The sequence below is a fragment of the Leptidea sinapis genome, chromosome 1 (assembly GCF_905404315.1).
Source record: "Leptidea sinapis chromosome 1, ilLepSina1.1, whole genome shotgun sequence".
Lineage (NCBI taxonomy): Eukaryota > Metazoa > Arthropoda > Insecta > Lepidoptera > Pieridae > Leptidea > Leptidea sinapis.
The window spans coordinates 10545261-10565645 of NC_066265.1; the positions used below are offsets into that span (position 1 = coordinate 10545261).

At 35.9% G+C, this 20385-nt stretch overlaps 1 protein-coding gene across 1 annotated transcript; it reads left to right on the plus strand.

Annotated features, from left to right (window-relative positions):
• The first annotated feature begins 3327 nt into the window (after positions 1–3327).
• On the plus strand, positions 3328–19989 carry LOC126966599 (uncharacterized). Its single transcript, XM_050810758.1, has 13 exons — positions 3328–3647; positions 3737–3871; positions 4509–4575; positions 5455–5627; positions 6864–7031; positions 8682–8824; positions 11698–11825; positions 13452–13812; positions 14464–14632; positions 15758–15893; positions 16572–16727; positions 18506–18651; positions 19748–19989. The coding sequence occupies exons 1-13, from the start codon at positions 3530–3532 to the stop codon at positions 19894–19896; spliced, it is 2049 nt and encodes a 682-aa protein (XP_050666715.1). The 5' UTR covers positions 3328–3529; the 3' UTR covers positions 19897–19989.
• Positions 19990–20385: the final 396 nt, after the last annotated feature.

The following is a 20385-nucleotide window of genomic DNA, read 5'->3' on the forward strand; positions in this document are numbered from 1 at the left end:
GAATTCCATACAACTTATTGATTTTTTAAACAAATGGGCTAGTGGAATGGCTACTTTGGAACATTTGATAAGGAGCAGTGGACTGATTCCATCAGGACCAGCAGACTTTGAGGGATCTAGTTGAGATAATATCTTGGATATCATTTTTAAATCAATATTTAACGAATAAAGGTCAAAATTTGATTCAAAATTACTTAATTCCAGTTCAGATACATAATTGAATAAGTTCTCTTCAGTTTTGTCTACAAATGTAGTATAAAAATATTCTGAAAATGCAATACAAATGTTGTCGCCAGATGAGAGTATTTTGTCATTAAATTTAACATTGCTAGGTAAACCATTCGATTTTGATCAAGATTTGAAAAAAGACCAGTAGTATTTCGGATTCTGCTCAACGGAGTATTCTACAGATTCGATATATTTTTGGTACACTCGTTTTCTACAGTCTTGGCACGATCTCTTAATAGTTTATATGATTCCAGACTACTAACGTTTCTGTAAATTTTGTATTTTCGGAAATATTAAAATTTTTCTTTTCTAATCCTTTTTAAAGTCGGTGAATACTAGATAGGAAATTTATTGTTACCTACTGTTTTACTTGGGATGTATGTGTGTATTAGATTATTAATAACAGAATAAAAATAATTCACGTTTTCATCGATGGAACGATTCCTATCAAACTCTTGTGGCCAATTTATTTTAAGTAGTTCTGCATTTATTGAGTCGTAATCCCCTTTATTATATAAGAATTTTTCCCGAGTAAGTATTTGATTTTAAGTACGATATGTGAACAAGTTCTACATCTATAATGAGCACTTTGTGATGAGTACCAATTGGTAAGAGTGGATATAGACATTCAGTCACAGCAACACGTTCCTTCGATAACACTAGGTCGAGGATTCGATCGTTAAAATTATGTATATAGTTGTACTGTTGCAATCCATGAGTGTATAATTCGTCAATAAAAAGGCATTCATCAGCATTCGAGTAGTTTGAGGGAATTAGAAGACCATCAGAACTTATTGTCCAAGATATACTACTCATGTTAAAGTCACCCACAATAATTATTTTATCCGAGGGATAATTGAGAATTTTCAAAGGTACAATACACATATGTGTATATTTATTTTTAACGCGCAAAATCAACCAAAGGTCCTCGCAGATGACTGAAATTGTTCCTGTGACGTCACGATTAATTCCTTGCGGGCCGCAATAAGCACTCCCCCGCCCCGCATTTGTCCCATCGCCTCATAATTCAGATCCCTTCGCCTCACTACATAGTGATCATTGAAATATATTTCGAATCCCTTATGCCATCCATGTTTCCGTTAACAATATAATATCGTACGATATTATTATAGTACTAATTTACCACCTGTGGCTACACTTAAAACAATTTTATTTATAGATTAGAATGGATGTGTTAACTAGTCATTAAAATATTATTTATAATAAGTTAGTCATTTACATATTTTATTGCTTAGATCATTATTTTATACGTCTACATTGACTGTGACAGCTGTCAACACAACGAAAAAATACCGCGAACAGTTAACTTCTATTCTCCGCCCGTACACTAAAACATAGCTTGTCACGCACAGTACAGTAATAACCTGGTCAGTTTTCATGCGTTGCCTAACAGCAACATGCTCATCTAGGCGTATGAATTATCTAAGTTGTATTCCATTTATTGCAGTAATTTTGTAAAAGGGTTCGCCCGTTTATAATAAATAAATAAATGTGTAGGGGAGAGCAGGTAGGACACTTTTCACTCTAAGGGTTTTAAAATATTATGTTATCGCTATTTAAAAATATAGTTAATACTCCCATATCTGGCTATAATAATAATACATAGTTGTATGTTGATACGACGTTTTATAACCAAGTGGTGGTGCTTTTTCCAAAAAATTGGTACGTGGCGGAGTACCTTAGTACACGGTGTGGGGCACATTCGTACATAGAGGTGATCATCCGTATTTTGGTGATTTTTTCGCACTGTATATAAAAAATAGAAATTAAAAGAAAAAATGAATTTTCGTCTCTTATTCTCTCTTAATATTTTTTGTAAGAATATAAGCTTCATATAAACCGTCTACTAACTATTTAGGAGGTCTCTTGGGATAGCGGTCTTAAGATTCCATTGTAATCATTAAAATCAAATGGTAATTAGGTATAAATACTCCCAAATTTCTTACCTCATAAATATATCCTAACAATATTTGGCAATAATATCATTGAATTAAAAATTATTTTTAACCCTTTTAATAGTTATTTCTTTATTTATTAGCATCGCCAACACAATAATCACTTACTAATTACATTAAATATAATTCTAAATAAGTCTAAGTCTGAGTGTTATTGGACTTACAGGCAACGACCTGCCTACAACGACTTTAACAACATAAGAACTAATACTAAGATATAATACAATATAATTCAACTTTATAATAAGATACAATACAATTATAAATAAAAATGAACAAAATTTATTTTACTTAAATACGGCAGAACTAAAATAATACAATGAATAATTTTTGTTGATCAGCAAATTATATTCCTGTCTAGCAACATCAATTTTCGAAGTTTATACTGAAAAAGAGAGAGCTTATCATTAAAAATGTCTATACTTCGATCAACTTTCGGAAGGCTATTATAAAATTATGTCTTTTTAATCACATTATCTGACATCAAGGGGGAGCATTCGTACGAATTTGTAGTATGAATCCACCCCATTCATAACTGTACAAAGGTGCCCAACCCAAATATTAGACAAACCAATTTAAAATAAAAATATCCGTCAAAGTAACTAACTCGCAGTCGTACTTCCACGCTGCTCGCGCCGTTATACTATACCCTTAAACGAGGAAGTCATGCACATAAATACAAACGCATCAGTGTGTTGGATAGTAATAATATGACCACTGTACGAATGCTCCCTCTGTACGAATCCTACCTGTTCTCCCCTACACTTAAAATTGTACTGAACCCTCAGTGGGCGAATCTGACTCGCACTTGTCCGATTCTAACTTCGAGTTCTGTTTCTCGGGTGATTTACAACTTCTGATGTAATGTAGATTACTACCCAGTTGTAAAAGCTACGCAGATCCGAGATGCCCTTCATAATTAAAATGAAATATCTATAAAAGTTGAGCTGTTTTGAAATAAAATATCAAATATTTTGTGCAAAAGCAATGGAAATTGAATGAGATTTTGTATTCTGGAGATACTGTCTGACACTGACAGTCGACACTTGACATATGACACATAAATGTTTATTGTTATTTGTTTAATATAAAAAAAAAGTTATTTGTTGTGACATGTGGATACTGGGCGAAGTTTTAAATACCTAACGGTTAAGATTTTATTACTTGTTTTAAAATACTATTTTAAAATTTTACATATAAAGAAGATTGGAACGCTAGAAGTATTTTAACCTGTAGCATAATATTTACTTTTTAACCACTTTATGATACTAAGACTTCTACATTACAATAAATTTTCATTTTAATAAATACTTACCCATAAAATAATGGAAGATTTCGATATATTCACTGATGAAATAAACTATACTCAACCTCTTTTTAAAAATATACTAAATCAATATGTTAAGGATATACCAAAAACTCCTAGTAGTTCCAATTATCAAAGTAAGTAAACTTATTTTATGTACCTAGATATTGAACAATGACAGCATCTTGTTATAATTTATATATCTAACACTATTATATACTTTCAGGTGCCCATAAATTATGTGCAGAAGAATGCTTAGCTGATTGTAAGGAGAATGAATGTGCCTTCCATTTGAGTGAATCAGTTGATGCAGGAGTAAGGATATTGGCTGTATATAGGGAAGAACAGTGTAAAATAGAGGGTAGGTATAGGGTAGAGATATTATTTAATTAAAGTATTTTATTTACCAAAATAAATACTTTTTGATATATTTTGATAGCTCTTTATATATTTTTGAAATATAAATCATTTCTGCCCTGGTCTATGTATTATTTTTATATCTAGTGATAATATATATGCAAATGATGGTATTTGTTATAATTATCTCTACAAAACTACATTTAATATTATTTATAAAGACCATTGATCAAATCAAAACCACTTTATTGATGTAGATCAAAAAATCACATGAATGTAAAATGTTTTTTTTACCACTCTGTAAAAGGTTGATATTTTTTTTTTAGAAAAGTGTAGATGTTACTAAAACATTTATGAAGTTGTCACAACTTGACCTATCCTAAAAATAACACTCTATGTTGCTTAATTGTGCTACCATAATTTTTATGTACAAATGTTAACATTTGTAGGACAATAAAGTGTTTTCATTCATTCATTCATTCATGTACTTTTCGGTGTTACTGAAATATTTCCAGTGTCCATATATGAAAATATGTAATTCTTCAAAATTATTGAAGATTTTGCTTAAAAATTGTAGTAGTTTTAATTGATCAATACAATAAGAATTCGATCTATTCTGACATATTTAATTTTTTTTTCAGCTGACAAACTGCAAAAAATTAAATGTTACATTCAGCCAGTCAAAGATATAGTGGAAAATACTAGAGTGTAAGTTTGCATTAAAGCTTAGTAACAATAATCATATTGTCCAATTTTCCATCTTTGTTAATTAGTGATCACCACTGACCCCATTCTTCAAATCACAAGTTTGCTAACATCCAGACATTATGTAGGTACCTATAGTCTGTTAGACAGCTCATTTAATGATGGACATTTTAAGTTAATGTTGATGTTAGATTTATGCTTTTGTACAAACTGTAGGTATATAGTGCTAAAACAGTTTTTGAAATAAAATTTCTTTACACACTCTTGAATTGGGGAGTAAGCTGGTGTATGTTTGACAAGAGTGTTACTAACAAACGCTAGGATTACGCGAATGGTGATTTATAGATTACTTGGTAATTTAGTTTCGTTCTTGAACATTTTAATATTTTGTTTTACTTCGGTCATGACATCTATACTATATAGCACAATCGTTTTTTTAGAACTTCTGTTTTTAACATTGTGCCTTTTAATCTGCAGAGTGTATCGCTTGAATCATATCAGGTGAATGTCTTGATCATCTCATCAATTTTTTCTAACATAAAATAAACATACAAACAAATCATATGGAATAAAGCAAAGAAGTTCTATGACTAATAAAAAAATGCCTTTCGTTGGGTTTGAGTGGATTGTAGAGGTATAATACTAACAAAATTTCCTCACAACTAGTACGGCAAGGCCGGCAACACTCCTGTGATTCCTCTGGTGTTGCAAGAGAATGTGGGTGATCACTTAACACCAGGTGACCCGTACCCTTGTTTGTCCTGCTATTCCATAAAAAAAAACCTATAATTTTGTAAATTGCTCTCTCCTACACTTTGCATGTCATACCTGCACAGTGAAACCATTGATTATCACTAAAAAAAAATCTCTTGAATGTTTCAGCTCCCAAGAAGATGAAGAAATTCTTGATTTATTATGTGATGATGATGAAATAACAAAGATTTTGGATGATATAGACTTGAATGATGACCAGCCTTATCACATGAAATATATGAGGTTTGGACCCCACAACAATGTGGACAATTTTCTCAAAATTATAGAAGAAATGCCTAAAGGTAATTCAAATCTGTATTTCTGTTAACCATTGCCAGGAAGTGGTGGTCTTGGTAATAGATCTTGCGCTTACTATTGGAAGTCATAGCTCCAAAGCTGAATCCTTTATCTTATTGGATATAGATAAGATGTTTATCATCTGAGTTTATTTTAAATACAATTTGTACACAAATTATATTAAGTGTATGTTTGTGATGTTGACACTAAGATACATTTGAGTATGTATCAGTACAGCTATAAGAGGAGTAGTGAGGAGAATGCATATAAGAAGAAAATAACTCCTAACTGTATATATTTTTTTTATGAAAAAGGAGGACAAACAAGTGTATGGGTCACCTGGTGGTAAGTGATCACAACCACCCACATTCACTTGTAACACCAGAGAAATCACAGGAGCGTTGCCAGCCTTTAAGAAAGGTGTATCCGCTTTTTTGAAGGTACCCATGTTGTACCATCAGACAAACACTGCACAAGGAAGCTCATTCAACAACTTTGTAGTATATAGATCCACACATCCGGAAGGTGGGGATGATATGCTAATTTGTGGCGTGTCGTGCAAAGGTGGAATTTGGCGGCGGTAAACAGCTCTTTGGAACACTCCCATGATAAATGCGGAAGAAGACACACAATGAAACAATGTCTACGTAACAAGTGATATATGCATATAATAATATATTATGTGTTGCTTTATGTGTATATTATCACGGGGAGTGTTCCGAAGAGCTGTTCAACCTGATTCCTGCCGCCGAATTTCACCTTCGCACGACACGCCACAAGTTACGATATCATCCCCACCATCTGGATGTGTGGCGGTCCTCCACAGTGCGGTTTTCAAGGAGCTTTCTTTCTCGTACCACGAAGCTGTGGAATGAGCTTCCTTGTGCGGTGTTTCCGGGACGATACGACATGGGTACCTTCAAGAAAAGCGCGTACACCTTCCTTAAAGGCCGGCAACGCTCTTGTGATTCCTCTGGTGTTGCAGGAGAGTGTGGGCGGCGGTGATCACTTAACACCATGTGGCCCGTACGCTCGTTTGTCCTCCTATTCCATAAAAAAAAAAAAATCAAATCAAATTTATTTTATTCATGTAGGTCACGGAGATGACACTTATGAATGTCAAAAAATAAATGTTTTCTAATTAAATTTACCGCCATTTCGTAAAGGGTTGAGCTAATGAAAAGAAGTGGCAAGAAACTCATTGCCACTCTTTTAAATCCAAATTTACATTTTGATTTCAGAGTGGACTATTGTTCAGTTGACTGCTCCATACAATCCCAATGAAAATTTTAAATCGATGAATGATTACAGAAATGAAGTCAATTCTATATTTCTTTCTGTCTTCACAAATGATTATTTGGGTTCCGAAGGACCTATCACTGTTACTATGCCGGCTAACATTGTTAAAGGTATTTATACACTTATGTATTTATGCACTAACTTCTAACTTCATAAGATTTTTTCTTAATGTGGTTTTTGCTGTCATATTACTTATATATATATATATATATATATTTATGGTAGAGGTGAACACATGAGTGTTCAAATCACCGCCCGCATTCTGTTTGTTTTTTGTTTAGGTGAAAATAAGTGCTACAATAAATGCGTGCATGGGAAAAGTTCACTTAAATTTATGCAATACAAAATTCAATAAATATTTTATTATTAAGCTATTGCATAGCTTAAGAATCGCGGGCCTTGAGCGTGGAGATCGAATCCAGAAATTCCGTAACGAAAATAACCTAACACTTACTTACTAGATCTTTATAGATATTTTGCCACGGTCATTACAGTTGCCGTGGAACAGCGGTTACACGTATGCTTTTTGTGCAGAAGGTCCCAGGTTCGAGCCTGGGGTGCGTCTTGACTTTTTTAATTTCTTAATTTTTTTTAATCACGTTTTTTTAATTTTTATTATTATGACAAGCATTTATATTTAGTTTCACCTGTCCCGTTTTCTGTCTGTAATCAAATCTTGCAAGTAAAATTTTACATAAATCCCGTTTGCTTTTTTTAAAATTAATTTTATCAACAAAAAAAATAACTGCATAAATAAAATAAATAAATAATTATAATTGCATAAGTTGATAAAAAATGCTATGCAATAGCTTTACCGCGGCAGTCCCCGAGTGCCACACGTCTTTTTTATAAATTAAAACAAGATTTAAATTGCACTTGCACAAATCAAAATTTACCTTTCATTTGGGAGAGATATTCGTCAGTCCTGTGTAGAACGGGGCAAGAACTCAGTGTAACGATTAATTTTTTAAATTATCAAATGGACCATAAATCAATTTATTATATAAACGACCATTTGTATATGCTTGGTAGTGATGACTCCAATACAAAGCTGAGGTATAATTTATAAAGTCATTAATGTTATAGGAACCTAAACTAGACAAACCAATTAAGAATTGTTTCAGAATTTCGCATGACATATTTAGTATCCAGTTATAGAAGCATACACTTATTTTTTATTTAAAACAAGTTATTAATATAAAAAGGAAAGAAGAATAGTCCAATAATATGGGATATATTTACAGGATCCTGAAAGATGTAGTGTAATTTACTCATATTAAGGCTTGGTCTCCGTTGCGCTAAAACTACATACCATACTACCTAAGAGCAATAGCTTTTTTATTACGACAACTATTAGATGCTTGTGTGCGTGTCATCTTGACGCTCCATGGCATCTTTCATATATTGTAACATACGCTTCATGTTATTTTACATTGAAATTAATAAAATACAAAATACTTACTGATGATATGTGATCCCAGTGTCTTTCTTATTTCTTGTAGTATTATTTTAGAAAGTTTTTCTACGCAACCCGGCATTTTAGTTTCAATTATTATTGCAAAGTTTAACAGAACATGTGCCACGTCAACGTCACATATTGTTCGAAATTGGCTCGGGTACGCCCACTTGGTCGTAGTATTAGTTCCTGCACTTTGCGACTACGCCTGCGGTATCTAGTTGGAGCGCGGCGGAGACTTATGCATAATCTAAGGTGAATGAAATGAATTCATTTAAATTTTATAATTCAACAAACTTTTCAGAAGGAGAAAAGCCCTTGTTTACAGAATTATTCTCGCTGTTGGATGATAACTATAAGACAATTGATAATGCACAATACCTGAATAACAAGAGACTTATTAAGAACTACTGGAGCCGACGAGAGGAGATTGACCTGAGGATAAAGGTAGGTTTAACGCAAACAATTCTGTTATAGGTAATACTTGTGATATGTAGTGCTCTGTGAGCGGCTGGATCACTTGGCGTTGCGTAGAGGCGTCGCTTCATTGTGTGTCTTCTACCGCATATATCACGGGGAGTGTTCCGAAGAGCTGTTTAACCTGATTCCTGCCGCCGAATTCCACCTTCGCACGACACGCCACAAGTTAGGATATCATCCTCACCATCTGTATGTGTGGCGGTCCTCCACAGTACGGTTTTCAAGGAGCTTTCTTCCACGTACTACAAAGCTGTGGAATGAGCTTCCTTGTGCGGTGTTTCCGGGACGATACGACATGGGTACCTTCAAACGCCGGCAACGCTCCTGTGATTCCTCTGGTGTTGCAAGAGATTGTGGGCGGCGGTGATCACTTAACAACAGGTGACCCGTACGCTCGTTTGTCCTCCTATTCCATAAAAAAAAAATACTTCGTACAACTTTAATTTGTGCCATTATTTATGAATGATGCGGGACTCGAACCCGCGCATCTCTAATTAAATTTGTGTATATTTAATCTAAAAATCAAATCAAAATTACTTTATTCATGTGGGTCACGGAAATGACACTAATTATGAATGTAAAAAAAAAATGTTTTCGAATTGAATTTACCGCCACTTCGTAAAGGGTTGAGCTAATGAAAAGAAGTGGCAAGAAACTCATTGCCATTCTTTTAAATCCAAATTTACATTTTCATCGTCAAAAATGAGGGATAAAAAATACCCAACTGTTTATAGTAATAATTCATTAATATTTTAATTTCATTAAAACGTGTATATTGACATTTTTAAATTTAGATTTTAGTTTCTCTAAGTACTCTGTATAATTGCTGATATTTTATAATAACATCCGTTTCAACTGTAATGATAGTTTTTTTTTATTTAAGTAGTGAGGCAACCGCCCATAGACATCCGGTTAAGAGATTTGTTGCCGGCCTTTAAGCTGGGAATATGCTCTAAAGTCTAATCTTGATGGTCTGTAACGTTACCAATATTCAATCTATCTCTTACTGGAGATAAAAATCGTAACTATCGTTGACTTTTCTGTCCCAATGAACTTATCGACGGTAACTCACCTTATCCGTACACGCCGTCTGTCAATGGGACGACGTATAGCTAAGCAGTGATAGAAGTTTGTATGGAATTTGCAATTCACCAGTGAACAATATACGGCGATAGAATGACTTATCGGGTATATTGGGACAGCTTCAGATTATTGACAGCTAATTACTGACAGTAGAAGGTAGTAATTTATCTCAATCTGTAGACAGTATATTGGGAACGACCGCCGAAGTCGTATCGGTTCGGGAAAATTGCCGGTTTTAATTAAATCAAATCCGGTAATTGAATCAAGAAAGCGTCTATGCGAGACAAGAAGTTCATCGCGAAACGCGCAGTTGTAGAATGCCAGACGTCAACAGGATTTTAATAGAATTTCGCATTCTTACATTAAGTCCGGTGGTGGAATTCGACGGCTGGTATTAACCTCAACAACTCCTCTTTGAGCACTCCCTATGATACATAAATATAATAATAATATTAACATACTTTTTACACAAATTATCTTGCCACAAGTTAAGCATCTATAGCCTGTGTTATGGGTTACAAGACAATGATATATTTAATACATTATATTTACTTAAACATACATATATTCATATAAACATACATAAATACATTTAAACATCCATGGCTCGGAAACAAACATCCATATTCATCATATAAATGCTTGCACCTACCGTGATTCGAACCCGGGACCTCTAGCTTAGTAGGTAGGATCGCTAACCACTCGGGCGCGAACCGGGCGACCTTCACGAAAATCGTCTCGAACATGAAAATGTCCACCAGGAGATTCCAGCTTCACAAAAAAATGCCAATAGATGTCTCTGGCACCTTGTTGTTGTTTAGCAAGAACCATAAAAAATCATGGCGGATTTAATTCGTCGCGCTCGCGCCAAAGAATTTTCAAAACCATGTCACAATATAAGAACAAAAGACAATCACACAATCTAAAATGTGAACTACTCTAGGTGTGTCTAGGTGTTTTTTAAATACCGTAATTGTATTACAAATGGTCAGATCCGTACGGCTTACGTAATATGTAATCTTTTAATTAAATATTATAAATAAGTTTATCTATTCTCGAGCTGTTTAGGTAAAAACAGGACACACCAATCCAAATTTAAGCAAATTTTCCCTTTGGAAAGGTAAAGTTTTAATTTAAAGAAGTGGCAAAAATATAGTGACAGATTCATTAATTAATTGAATGGAAATACTCAATATGTAATAATGGTTATTAGTATTAAATTAAATTTGTAACCAAAATTTGTGAACGATGAACGGGACTTGAACCCGCGACCTCACGGGTTCCGTCCGAGCGCTCTTCCAACTGAGCCAACCGTTCGAGTTACGCACGGCTCGTAAATCTTGGTATGTCTTGTTCAACTTTCAAGTTTTGGCTCCATCTACAGGATTTGCATTTGATAACCTGCTCAACCCCAAAAATTGCATATTAAGAAATTGATTTGAGATGTTGGTCTTTCAAATCTAGATATTTTGGTATCCCAGAAGTCAGTTCTAACACTTTAAAAATAACAATTTGTTTAGATTATAAACATTAATTTACTGTTTTGATTAAACAATATGTTATGATTTTTAAGATAACTCTCACTTCTAGGATTAATACACAAATAAAAGAATTTTATAACGAGGCGGTACTCGAACGGTTAGCTCAGTTGGTTAGAGCACCGGCACGGAACGCCGGAGGTCGTGGGTTCGAATCCCGGCTCGTGCATAAAATTTGGTTTTTCAAATTTTATTCGTGTGTTTTGATTAAAATTTCAGAGTGTTATAAATGTTATGGATAAAGAATGGCTTGGTGGTTGGAGCAGTCTCCTCACTGGGAAATTAATGGATTCAAGTGTACGAGATAATTTGAAAGCATATATCGACTCTGCCTTCATTGATTGGGGGTATGTTGTTGTTAAGAATACTACACCTAAACGTTGTTCTATAATGTTGCGGCGGCCACGAGAACAATGGCGAGACCATACGTCAACTAGTGCTCAACCTGTTATAGATAATAAATCATTGTATGTGTTAAGACATCGAAAAAAATTGAGGTTCACTTTTAACCTCTATTTTGAGCAATACACGCACACTAATACAGAGTGACATATAAATCGTGAGTGTAAGACGTAGCTTGTCTCCCACGCTAAAGTAATAAACCTGGCCTGTTTTCATCGGTTGTGAATCCATCAATCAATCGAAATAGTAGATTGTTAACCTAGGGTAGAAAGAATCATTTCCCGAGGTACCTATTTAGACGGCTATAGTTCGAGTAGGAATTGATTCTTTTACCCGTGTTAAGCACTTTACTTTTCATTTCGAATATGAGGAAGATAAAAGTAGTTGTTTATCTAAACTATTTATTGATAATATATAATAATATTAGTAGTACCTATTTAAAATTAGTTGTCAAATTAGGACAATTTATGTCGACTTTTTAAATTTTAAATATGGAATTCACCGCGTAATTGTTGCGGCTTATTCCGCTCAAAGAAGTTTACGCTATGTTCACACTGGCTGTTTAGAAAGTCACATGGCGGCAGCATATTTTTTGATTAGTTTGTTTTTACATAATACTCTTCACAGCTGACAACAGTTCTATTTTCAAAGTTCATTCCGGCCCTTAGGTGGGAAGTAATTTGTATTAGTTTTTCCCTCTCTATGCAGGGAAGCAGCATTTTCCACCCAATAATCAGATCAAAACAACATTACTTTCCGAGTATGAGAAATGAAAAATATTTTATTTCATGGGTAATTACGAATAATTACGTTACAATTGAAGTATGTAATTTTTTCATAGAGCTCATTCGGAAGGCAGATTTCCTTCTGTAGACAATCCAAGTCCAATAACAAAATTCACTTGGCCACTTAAATTTTGTATAAATATATTTTATGATTGGTTGAACACAACATATGAAAAGAAGATGAAGTACGATTTCGCATCTTTCACTCTATTCTGAAATCCTTTAGTTTAAAACTGTATTATGTAAACAATTTGTTATTTTTAAAGTGATAACCCTCACTTCTGGGGTTAGTTACACAAATAAAATTTATGAACGATGCGGGACTCGAACCCGCGCCCTGTCGCGTTCCGTGCAATTGCATTTCCACTGAGCCAACTCTTCGAGTGACGTATCGTTGATAAATCTTGTATAGGTCTTGTTCAACTCTCGGGTTGTATCGTTCATAAATTTTATTTGTGTAAATTGTATTTTGTTGGTTTTCATAGACTGTAGTTTTTTTAGAAGAGAAAGACAAACATGCGTTCGGATCACCTAATATTAATTCTAATTCAAATATTTTTATTCAAAATAGGATGTGACATCACTTATTGAAAGTAAAAAACTACCACCCATTCCAAAATGAATGCCTCAGACCTGAGAAGAATGGGCGCAACAAACTCAGCAAAATTGATGACCGAATTCTCTTAGTTGGCAACACTAGACTATTTATTCCAGAATTATTTAATGAATTAAATGTAAAATACTGGTGAAGAATAAATAATACTATGCTTGTTTTCTTGTTTTCAGATTTCTAAAATTAAATAAAAAACAAAAGATACTCATTTATAATTTGATGGAGAGTGCAGCAGTGCTGCCAATGCAACAAGTCAAATCTTGTATAAGGAAAATTCTTACTGAATATGGCAACATCGAGGAAATAAGAACTATCAGGAGTACAATCAAATGTGACAAATGTTCTGCCGATTTTAGATTTACGCAGAATTTGTGTCTAAAGTGTCTGTCTAAGTGTTTTGAAGAAATACATAAGTTTACTTTAGCGGATGGTATTCGCGCATTTTCCCAAGTGGCAACACACATCAAAGATGGCGAGAAGTGGTCTGCATTAAAGAGGACGAAAAGACAACCGGTTATTTTAATAGTTGATGAGGTATGCTATATATATTATTGAACGAGTAATTCTTAACATTTAATGCTTTGATCATCTATACGTCTGGATAGACTATGGCAGTTGTGAAAAACGTCGAAAAATTTAGTTTCGAGTTAACCTCTATTTTGACCAATGCACACACACTAACACAAACTGTCATAAAGATCACGAGTGTAAGACGTAGCTGGACACGCATACTAAAGTTCTTTTTTTATGAAAATAAGGGACGAGACGAGCAGGACGTTCAGCTGATGGTAATTGATACGTCGTGTCCTTAACAATGCAGTGCTCAAGATTATTGAAAAACCTAAAAATTCTGAGTGGCACTACAACTGCGCTCGTCACCTTGAGCCATTAGGTGTTAAGTCTAATTTGCCCAGTAATTTCACTAGCTACAGCGCCCTTCAGACCGAAACACAATAATCCTTACACATAACTGCTTCACGGCAGAAATCGGCTTCGTTGTGGTACCCATAATCTAGCCGGCATCCTGTGCAAAGCTGCCTCCCACTGGTCCACCACTTTCTAAGATTTAATGTATATCGGATATAGCTCTAATGATTTTGATGATGTGCGAAGTCGTGAGCAGCATGTGAAAATTATTATTATTAGATCAAAAAGTTACCGGGATTCTGCCTTAAAATGTTTAAGCGACTGGATACGTTCCCGTGGGAGAGTTTGCCGATCCTGACCCAGCAACCGGTGTCTCGCATAGAGAACATACACTTCCTGTACGCGCTGTTCAAGACATACCAACCTAACATCCGCGAGGGATACTACTCCGCCAGTGCTGACGTCGGCAGATATGTCATCAATCCGGGTATGATTTTAAGATTCTGAAGATTTCTTAAAGATCCTTAGGCATTGTCAGTATCTATCAGTATAATAAACGATAATCTTAATATATATATAAATTACGTGCCACGTTGTTTGTCCGCGATGGACACCTAAACTGATGAACGTATTTTTATAGGGATTACTTCATGGAGTGCAATTTAGTCCAACTTGAGAGATAGGATAGTTTTTATTTCGATTTGGGATCAATAATTATTTTTATTTTCAATATTTGTTTTGTATGGACATATTTTCTATGAGAGAATTTAGTGACGCACGGTCTGACAGTTCCACTGTGAAATAATTTCATTATAACAACAGGGAGCATTTTTTACGAAATAATACTTGATGTTTTGAAATATTCAACTCATAACAACATCTGTCGCGTCAGATAGTAATTTATATTTATACAGTATATTTTTTATTTTAATTAAATATTTGATACTTAAATCGCTTTTTAACTTTAAACATGCTTTATATATTGTATAAAGCGCCTTACAAGTTACAAACTATTTTTTATGTAATTATATTACAGCTATTGTAAAATACGCATTGATATTTAAAAGAGTGGCCGTTGAGTTTCTTGTATATTCTTCTCACGAGCTCTACGTTCTCCAAACATGTGGTAGGTTCAATAATTTAAATGATATATTTATATTGACTGTTCAAAAGCGCTTAGTTTAAATCTAATAGGCTTTATAAAGTTTATGAATATTGAATAATATGACTTATATTTTTAATTCATACGCAAAACCCACACACGCCATTATCGATTACCAACGGCACCTTTTTCTATAGTAATGTGCAAGCATTATTGTGTTTCGGTCTGAAGGGCGCCGTAGCTAGTGAAATTACTGGGCAAATGAGTCTGAACATCTTATGTCTCAAGGTGACGAGCGCAATTGTATTGCCGTTCAGAATTTTTGGGTTTTTCAATAATCCTGATCCTTCATTGTAATGGACAGGGCGTATCAATTACCACCAGTTGAACGTCCTGCTAGTGTCGTCTCTTATTGTCATTAAAAAGAAAACAAACACCAACCATTTACTATTTCCAATTTACCGAATACCAATATCGATTATTCATGTGTATTGATAATGATTCGTTCAGAGCGTGACCTGGACCGCATGCAACACCGCATGGAGTCGTTTATCAAGTACTGGTGCTCCCAGTGGAGCGGCCACTGCGGGGAGCCTCCCAGCCCGCAAACTCTCGCAGAGTATCTGGCGCAGGCTGACATCTTCCTGTGAGTATAAGATCTCATGCTTAAATTAAGGTAAAGGTAAGGTCTTATTAATAGCTTGAAGCACCTAATATATTTTGTAAGGTAAAAGAGATAACAAAAAGTGTGTAAAAATAGTCAAGTACGTAAGTGGAGTATACATTTTTGAAGTGAAAACTTCTTTAGTTGTGTTGGACGGTTTTCGGAAAATCTTATGGGTTCGCGTCACCGAAATGCTTATAGCAGTGTATCTGTAGCTATACAGCTGACATACTGTGCAACATTAGTGCTGTTTATCAAATAAATTGAATAAAATATCAAGTTAAATTGAAATGAATAATATAATTGTTTTTTTAATATTTTTAAATTACAAACTTTAATACTAAAAGTTCTAAGTTTTCATTTCTTTCGGCAGTCTCTAGAACTGTCAATTTTTTATTTTAATTTTTAAAGTAAATATCAAAATCGGTTTCAGTCACAATAAATTCGCTTACCTTTTCTATCTTGCTGTAACTCCATTTGATGATGATTGATTTTAGAGTTAGAAATTTTCTTTTCTGTTACACGCTTTGTTTGTTTATCGGCTAGTATTTTTAATGTCCATACATTTTTGCGCCATTGTTGTCCAGAGTTATAGACATATACAGAGTCTCTCGTTCGAGAGGTAACCACGTAACTAGTAATATTATAATTGTGTATCAGGTACTGCGGCCACGGCGACGGGTGTCAGTCGTCGAGTGCCAACACGAGTGGGCACGCCGTGTGTCTGTTGTCCGGCTGCGGGTCAGCGCGGCTGGTGCAGCGACACCCGCGTGCGCCGCCCGCCGCCGCGCATCAGTACTTACATGTCGCCGCGCAGTGAGTACGCGCCTTTACACACGACACCGAGCACTGAATACACCGTGTCTCTACACGACACCGAGCACTGAATACACCGTGTCTACACACGACACCGAGCACAGAATACACCGTGTCTACACACAACACCGAGCAGTGAAAACACCGTGTCTACACACGACACCGAGCACTGAATACACCGTGTCTACACACGACACCGAGCACTGAATACACCGTGTCTCTACACGACACCGAGCACTGAATACACCGTATCTACACACGACACCGAGCACTGGATACACCGTTTCTACACACGACACCGAGCACTGAATACACCGTGTCTACACACGACACCGAGCACTGAATACACTGTGTCTCTACACGACACCGAGCACTGAATACACCGTGTCTACACACGACACCGAGCACAGAATACACCGTGTCTACACACGACACCGAGCAGTGAAAACACCGTGTCTACACACGACACCGAGCACTGAATACACCGTGTCTACACACGACACCGAGCACTGAATACACCGTGTCTCTACACGACACCGAGCACTGAATACACCGTGTCTACACACGACACCGAGCAGTGAATACACCGTGTCTACACACGATACCGAGCAGTTAGTACACCGTGTCTACACACGAAACCGAGCAGTCAGTAAACTATGCTTTCACACGATTCCGAGCAGTTAGTACACCGTGTTTACACACGATACCGAGCAGTCAGTAAACCATGCTTTCACACGATTCCGAACAGTTAGTACACCGCGTTTACACACGAAACCGAGCAGTCAGTAAACCATGCTTTCACACGATTCCGAGCAGTTAGTATACCGTGTTTACACACGATACCGAGTAGTGAGTAAACCGTGCTTTCACACGATTCCGAACAGTGAGTACACCTAGTTTATACACAATACCGAGCAGTCAGTAAACCATACTTACACACGATTCCGAGCAGTTAGTACACCGTGTCTACACTCGATATCGAGCAGTGAATACACCGTGTCTACACACGATACCGAGCAGTTAGTACACCGTGTCTGCACTCGATATCGAGCAGTCAGTAAACCATGCTTACACACGATTCCGAGCAATTAGTACACCGTGTCTACACTCGATATCGAGCAGTCAATAAACCATGCTTACACACGACTCCGAGCAGTTAGTACACCGTGTTTACACTCGACATCGAGCAGTCAGTAAACCATGCTTACACAAGATTCCGAGCAATTAGTACACCGTGTCTACACACGATACCGAGCAGTCAGTAAACCATGCTTACATACGATACCGAGCAGTGAATACATCATGTCTTCAATCGTCACTCATCAGCGAATACATTTACAGCGAAGACATTGTCTTTTTTTTACGAAAATAAAGGACGAGACGAGCAGGACGATCAGCTGATGGTAATTGATACGCCCTGCCCATTACAATGCAGTGCCGCAAAGGATTCTTGAAAAACCAATAATTCTGAGCGATTCTGGCACTACAATTACGCTCGTCACCTTGAGACATAAGGGTTTAAGTGTCATTTGCCCAGTAATTTCATTTGCTACGGCGCCCTTTAGACCGAAACACACTGTTGACCGAAAAACCGAGTATTGTTTACTCATTACTGCTTCACGGCAGGAATAGGCGCTGTTGTGGTACCCATAACCTAGCCGGTATCCAGTGCAAAGGAGCCTCCCACTGGTAGAACATCCCCCATGGTCTTTTGAAAATGATGTTAGAGCTGCAATATTTCTTGTGACACTAGAGCATATCTGTAATAATTGTTTCAGTCCAATCGTGGTGGGCATGCTGTGGGAGGTGACAGACCTGGAGGTGGACAAACTGGTGAGCACCCTGCTGTCGTTGTACGTACCGTCCACGGCGCAGGTGGACTGGAAGAGTGTGGGCAAGGCGAAGTGGAGTCAGGGGATACTTGGTAATATATTTTATTGCTTACGTTATGGTTCTAGGTAGCTAATCTATATATATGTATAGTAAAAATCGTCTTTGTTTGAGGCTCTTTCAAGCCTAAACCACTGATCGTATCGACATGAAACTACCACCATTGGATGCGAAATTTATCCTGGATGGTTTATGGCTACTTATTTTTTTTTGTTTATTTTTTTTCCTTTTAAAATTCGCCCAGTGAAGCGGGCGGGAACGGCTAGTCTTTATATATACAAATCCAGTGTCCTAATGTTTGTTTCCAGTGAACTCCTAAACTAATGAACGGATTTTAATGGGGATTACTTCATGGAGTTCAGTTTAGTACAACTTGAGAGATAGGATAGTTTTTATTTCGATTTGGGACCCATAATTATTTTTATTACCAATATTTGTTTTGTATGGACATAATTTCTATGAGTGTATTACTTGACGCGCGGTTTGACAGTTCTGCTGTAAAACAATTTCATTATAACAACAGGGAGCATATTTTACGAAATAAATCTTGATGTTATGAGATATTATTGACAAATTCATAAGAAACTATTTATTTATTAAGTACAGAACAACATCTGTCGGGTCACCTAGTACAAAAATATATTTGCAAATTTGTAGTCACAGTACCTTTAAATATTGTACAGAGCATTGAACTTCAGTGTAGAGTCTACACTGTAGAGGTTGAATTTACGAGGGTTTTTTTAAACTCAAAAAATTACACAAATAAAATTTGAAAACAAAATTTTATGAACGATGCGGGACACGAACTCACGACCTCTCGATTTCCGTGGGAGCGCTCTTCCTACTGAGCTAACCGTTCGAATAACGTATCGTCATAAAATCTTGTATGCTTAGTACAACTCGACAAGTTCTACTCCTAGAAGAGAGGGTTATTACTTTAAAAACATAACAAATTGTCAATTTATATCTTTCAAAGTTATATCTTTATAATTTTCCAGAAAAAAGTTATAGAAATTGACAATGACAAATTTGTTTCCCTTGATACACAATGGTAGTCGTCAATAGGGTCACACCCTGGTGCAATATGTTAGAATTTTGCCCACGTTGATTGAATATTATAATTTTTTCAGATGTGGACGTAGAACAAAAGGGTCAGCGGTCCCAGGAGCCGGATTTGCTCCGCGCCATTTGCAAATCGAGAACAGCCACCAACTTCCTGATGATCGCAACCAGTATTGTGGCGAGGGGAATCCCCGTGCGCATCACTAGCGACTCGTGACAAGTGATCACTTTCTTGTACATACTAGATAGATACAAATTAAGTTCGGTACATTTAGCAGATATTAAAATGAATAAGATTTCTTGATGGCAATGCGATGTGCTTTTATTTGATCCTTGCATAAAAAGTATTTAAAGTAGGCATTTCTTTGATAATGCGAGTATTCAAATAAAATACTTGATAAAGATTAAGTATTTTGTTTGACTTTTTATCATTAAACCCGAAGTCTCACTTAGTTTAGCATGATCACAGGCAACTAAGTTTGACAGAAATCGAGACAGTAATTGTTAAAGATCTAATTAGTTTAATTTCAATCCAAATAAGCGATACTACGCATGTATAACGGGGAGTGTTCCGAAGAGCTGTTTAACCTGATTCCTGCCGCCGAATTCCACCTTCGCACGACACGCCACAAGTTAGGATATCATCCACACCATCTGGATGTGTGGCGGTCCTCCACAGTGCGGTTTTCAAGGAGCTTTCTTCCAC

Bases quoted from the DNA above. Each gene is read 5' to 3' on its own strand.
- LOC126966599 (XM_050810758.1), top strand. From the start codon at position 3,530: ATGGAAGATTTCGATATATTCACTGATGAAATAAACTATACTCAACCT. The intron at 8,825-11,697 runs GTAGGTTTAACG...TTAAAATTTCAG, and splicing joins AGATTGACCTGAGGATAAAG to AGTGTTATAAATGTTATGGA. The intron at 14,633-15,757 runs GTATGATTTTAA...TGATTCGTTCAG, and splicing joins CAGATATGTCATCAATCCGG to AGCGTGACCTGGACCGCATG.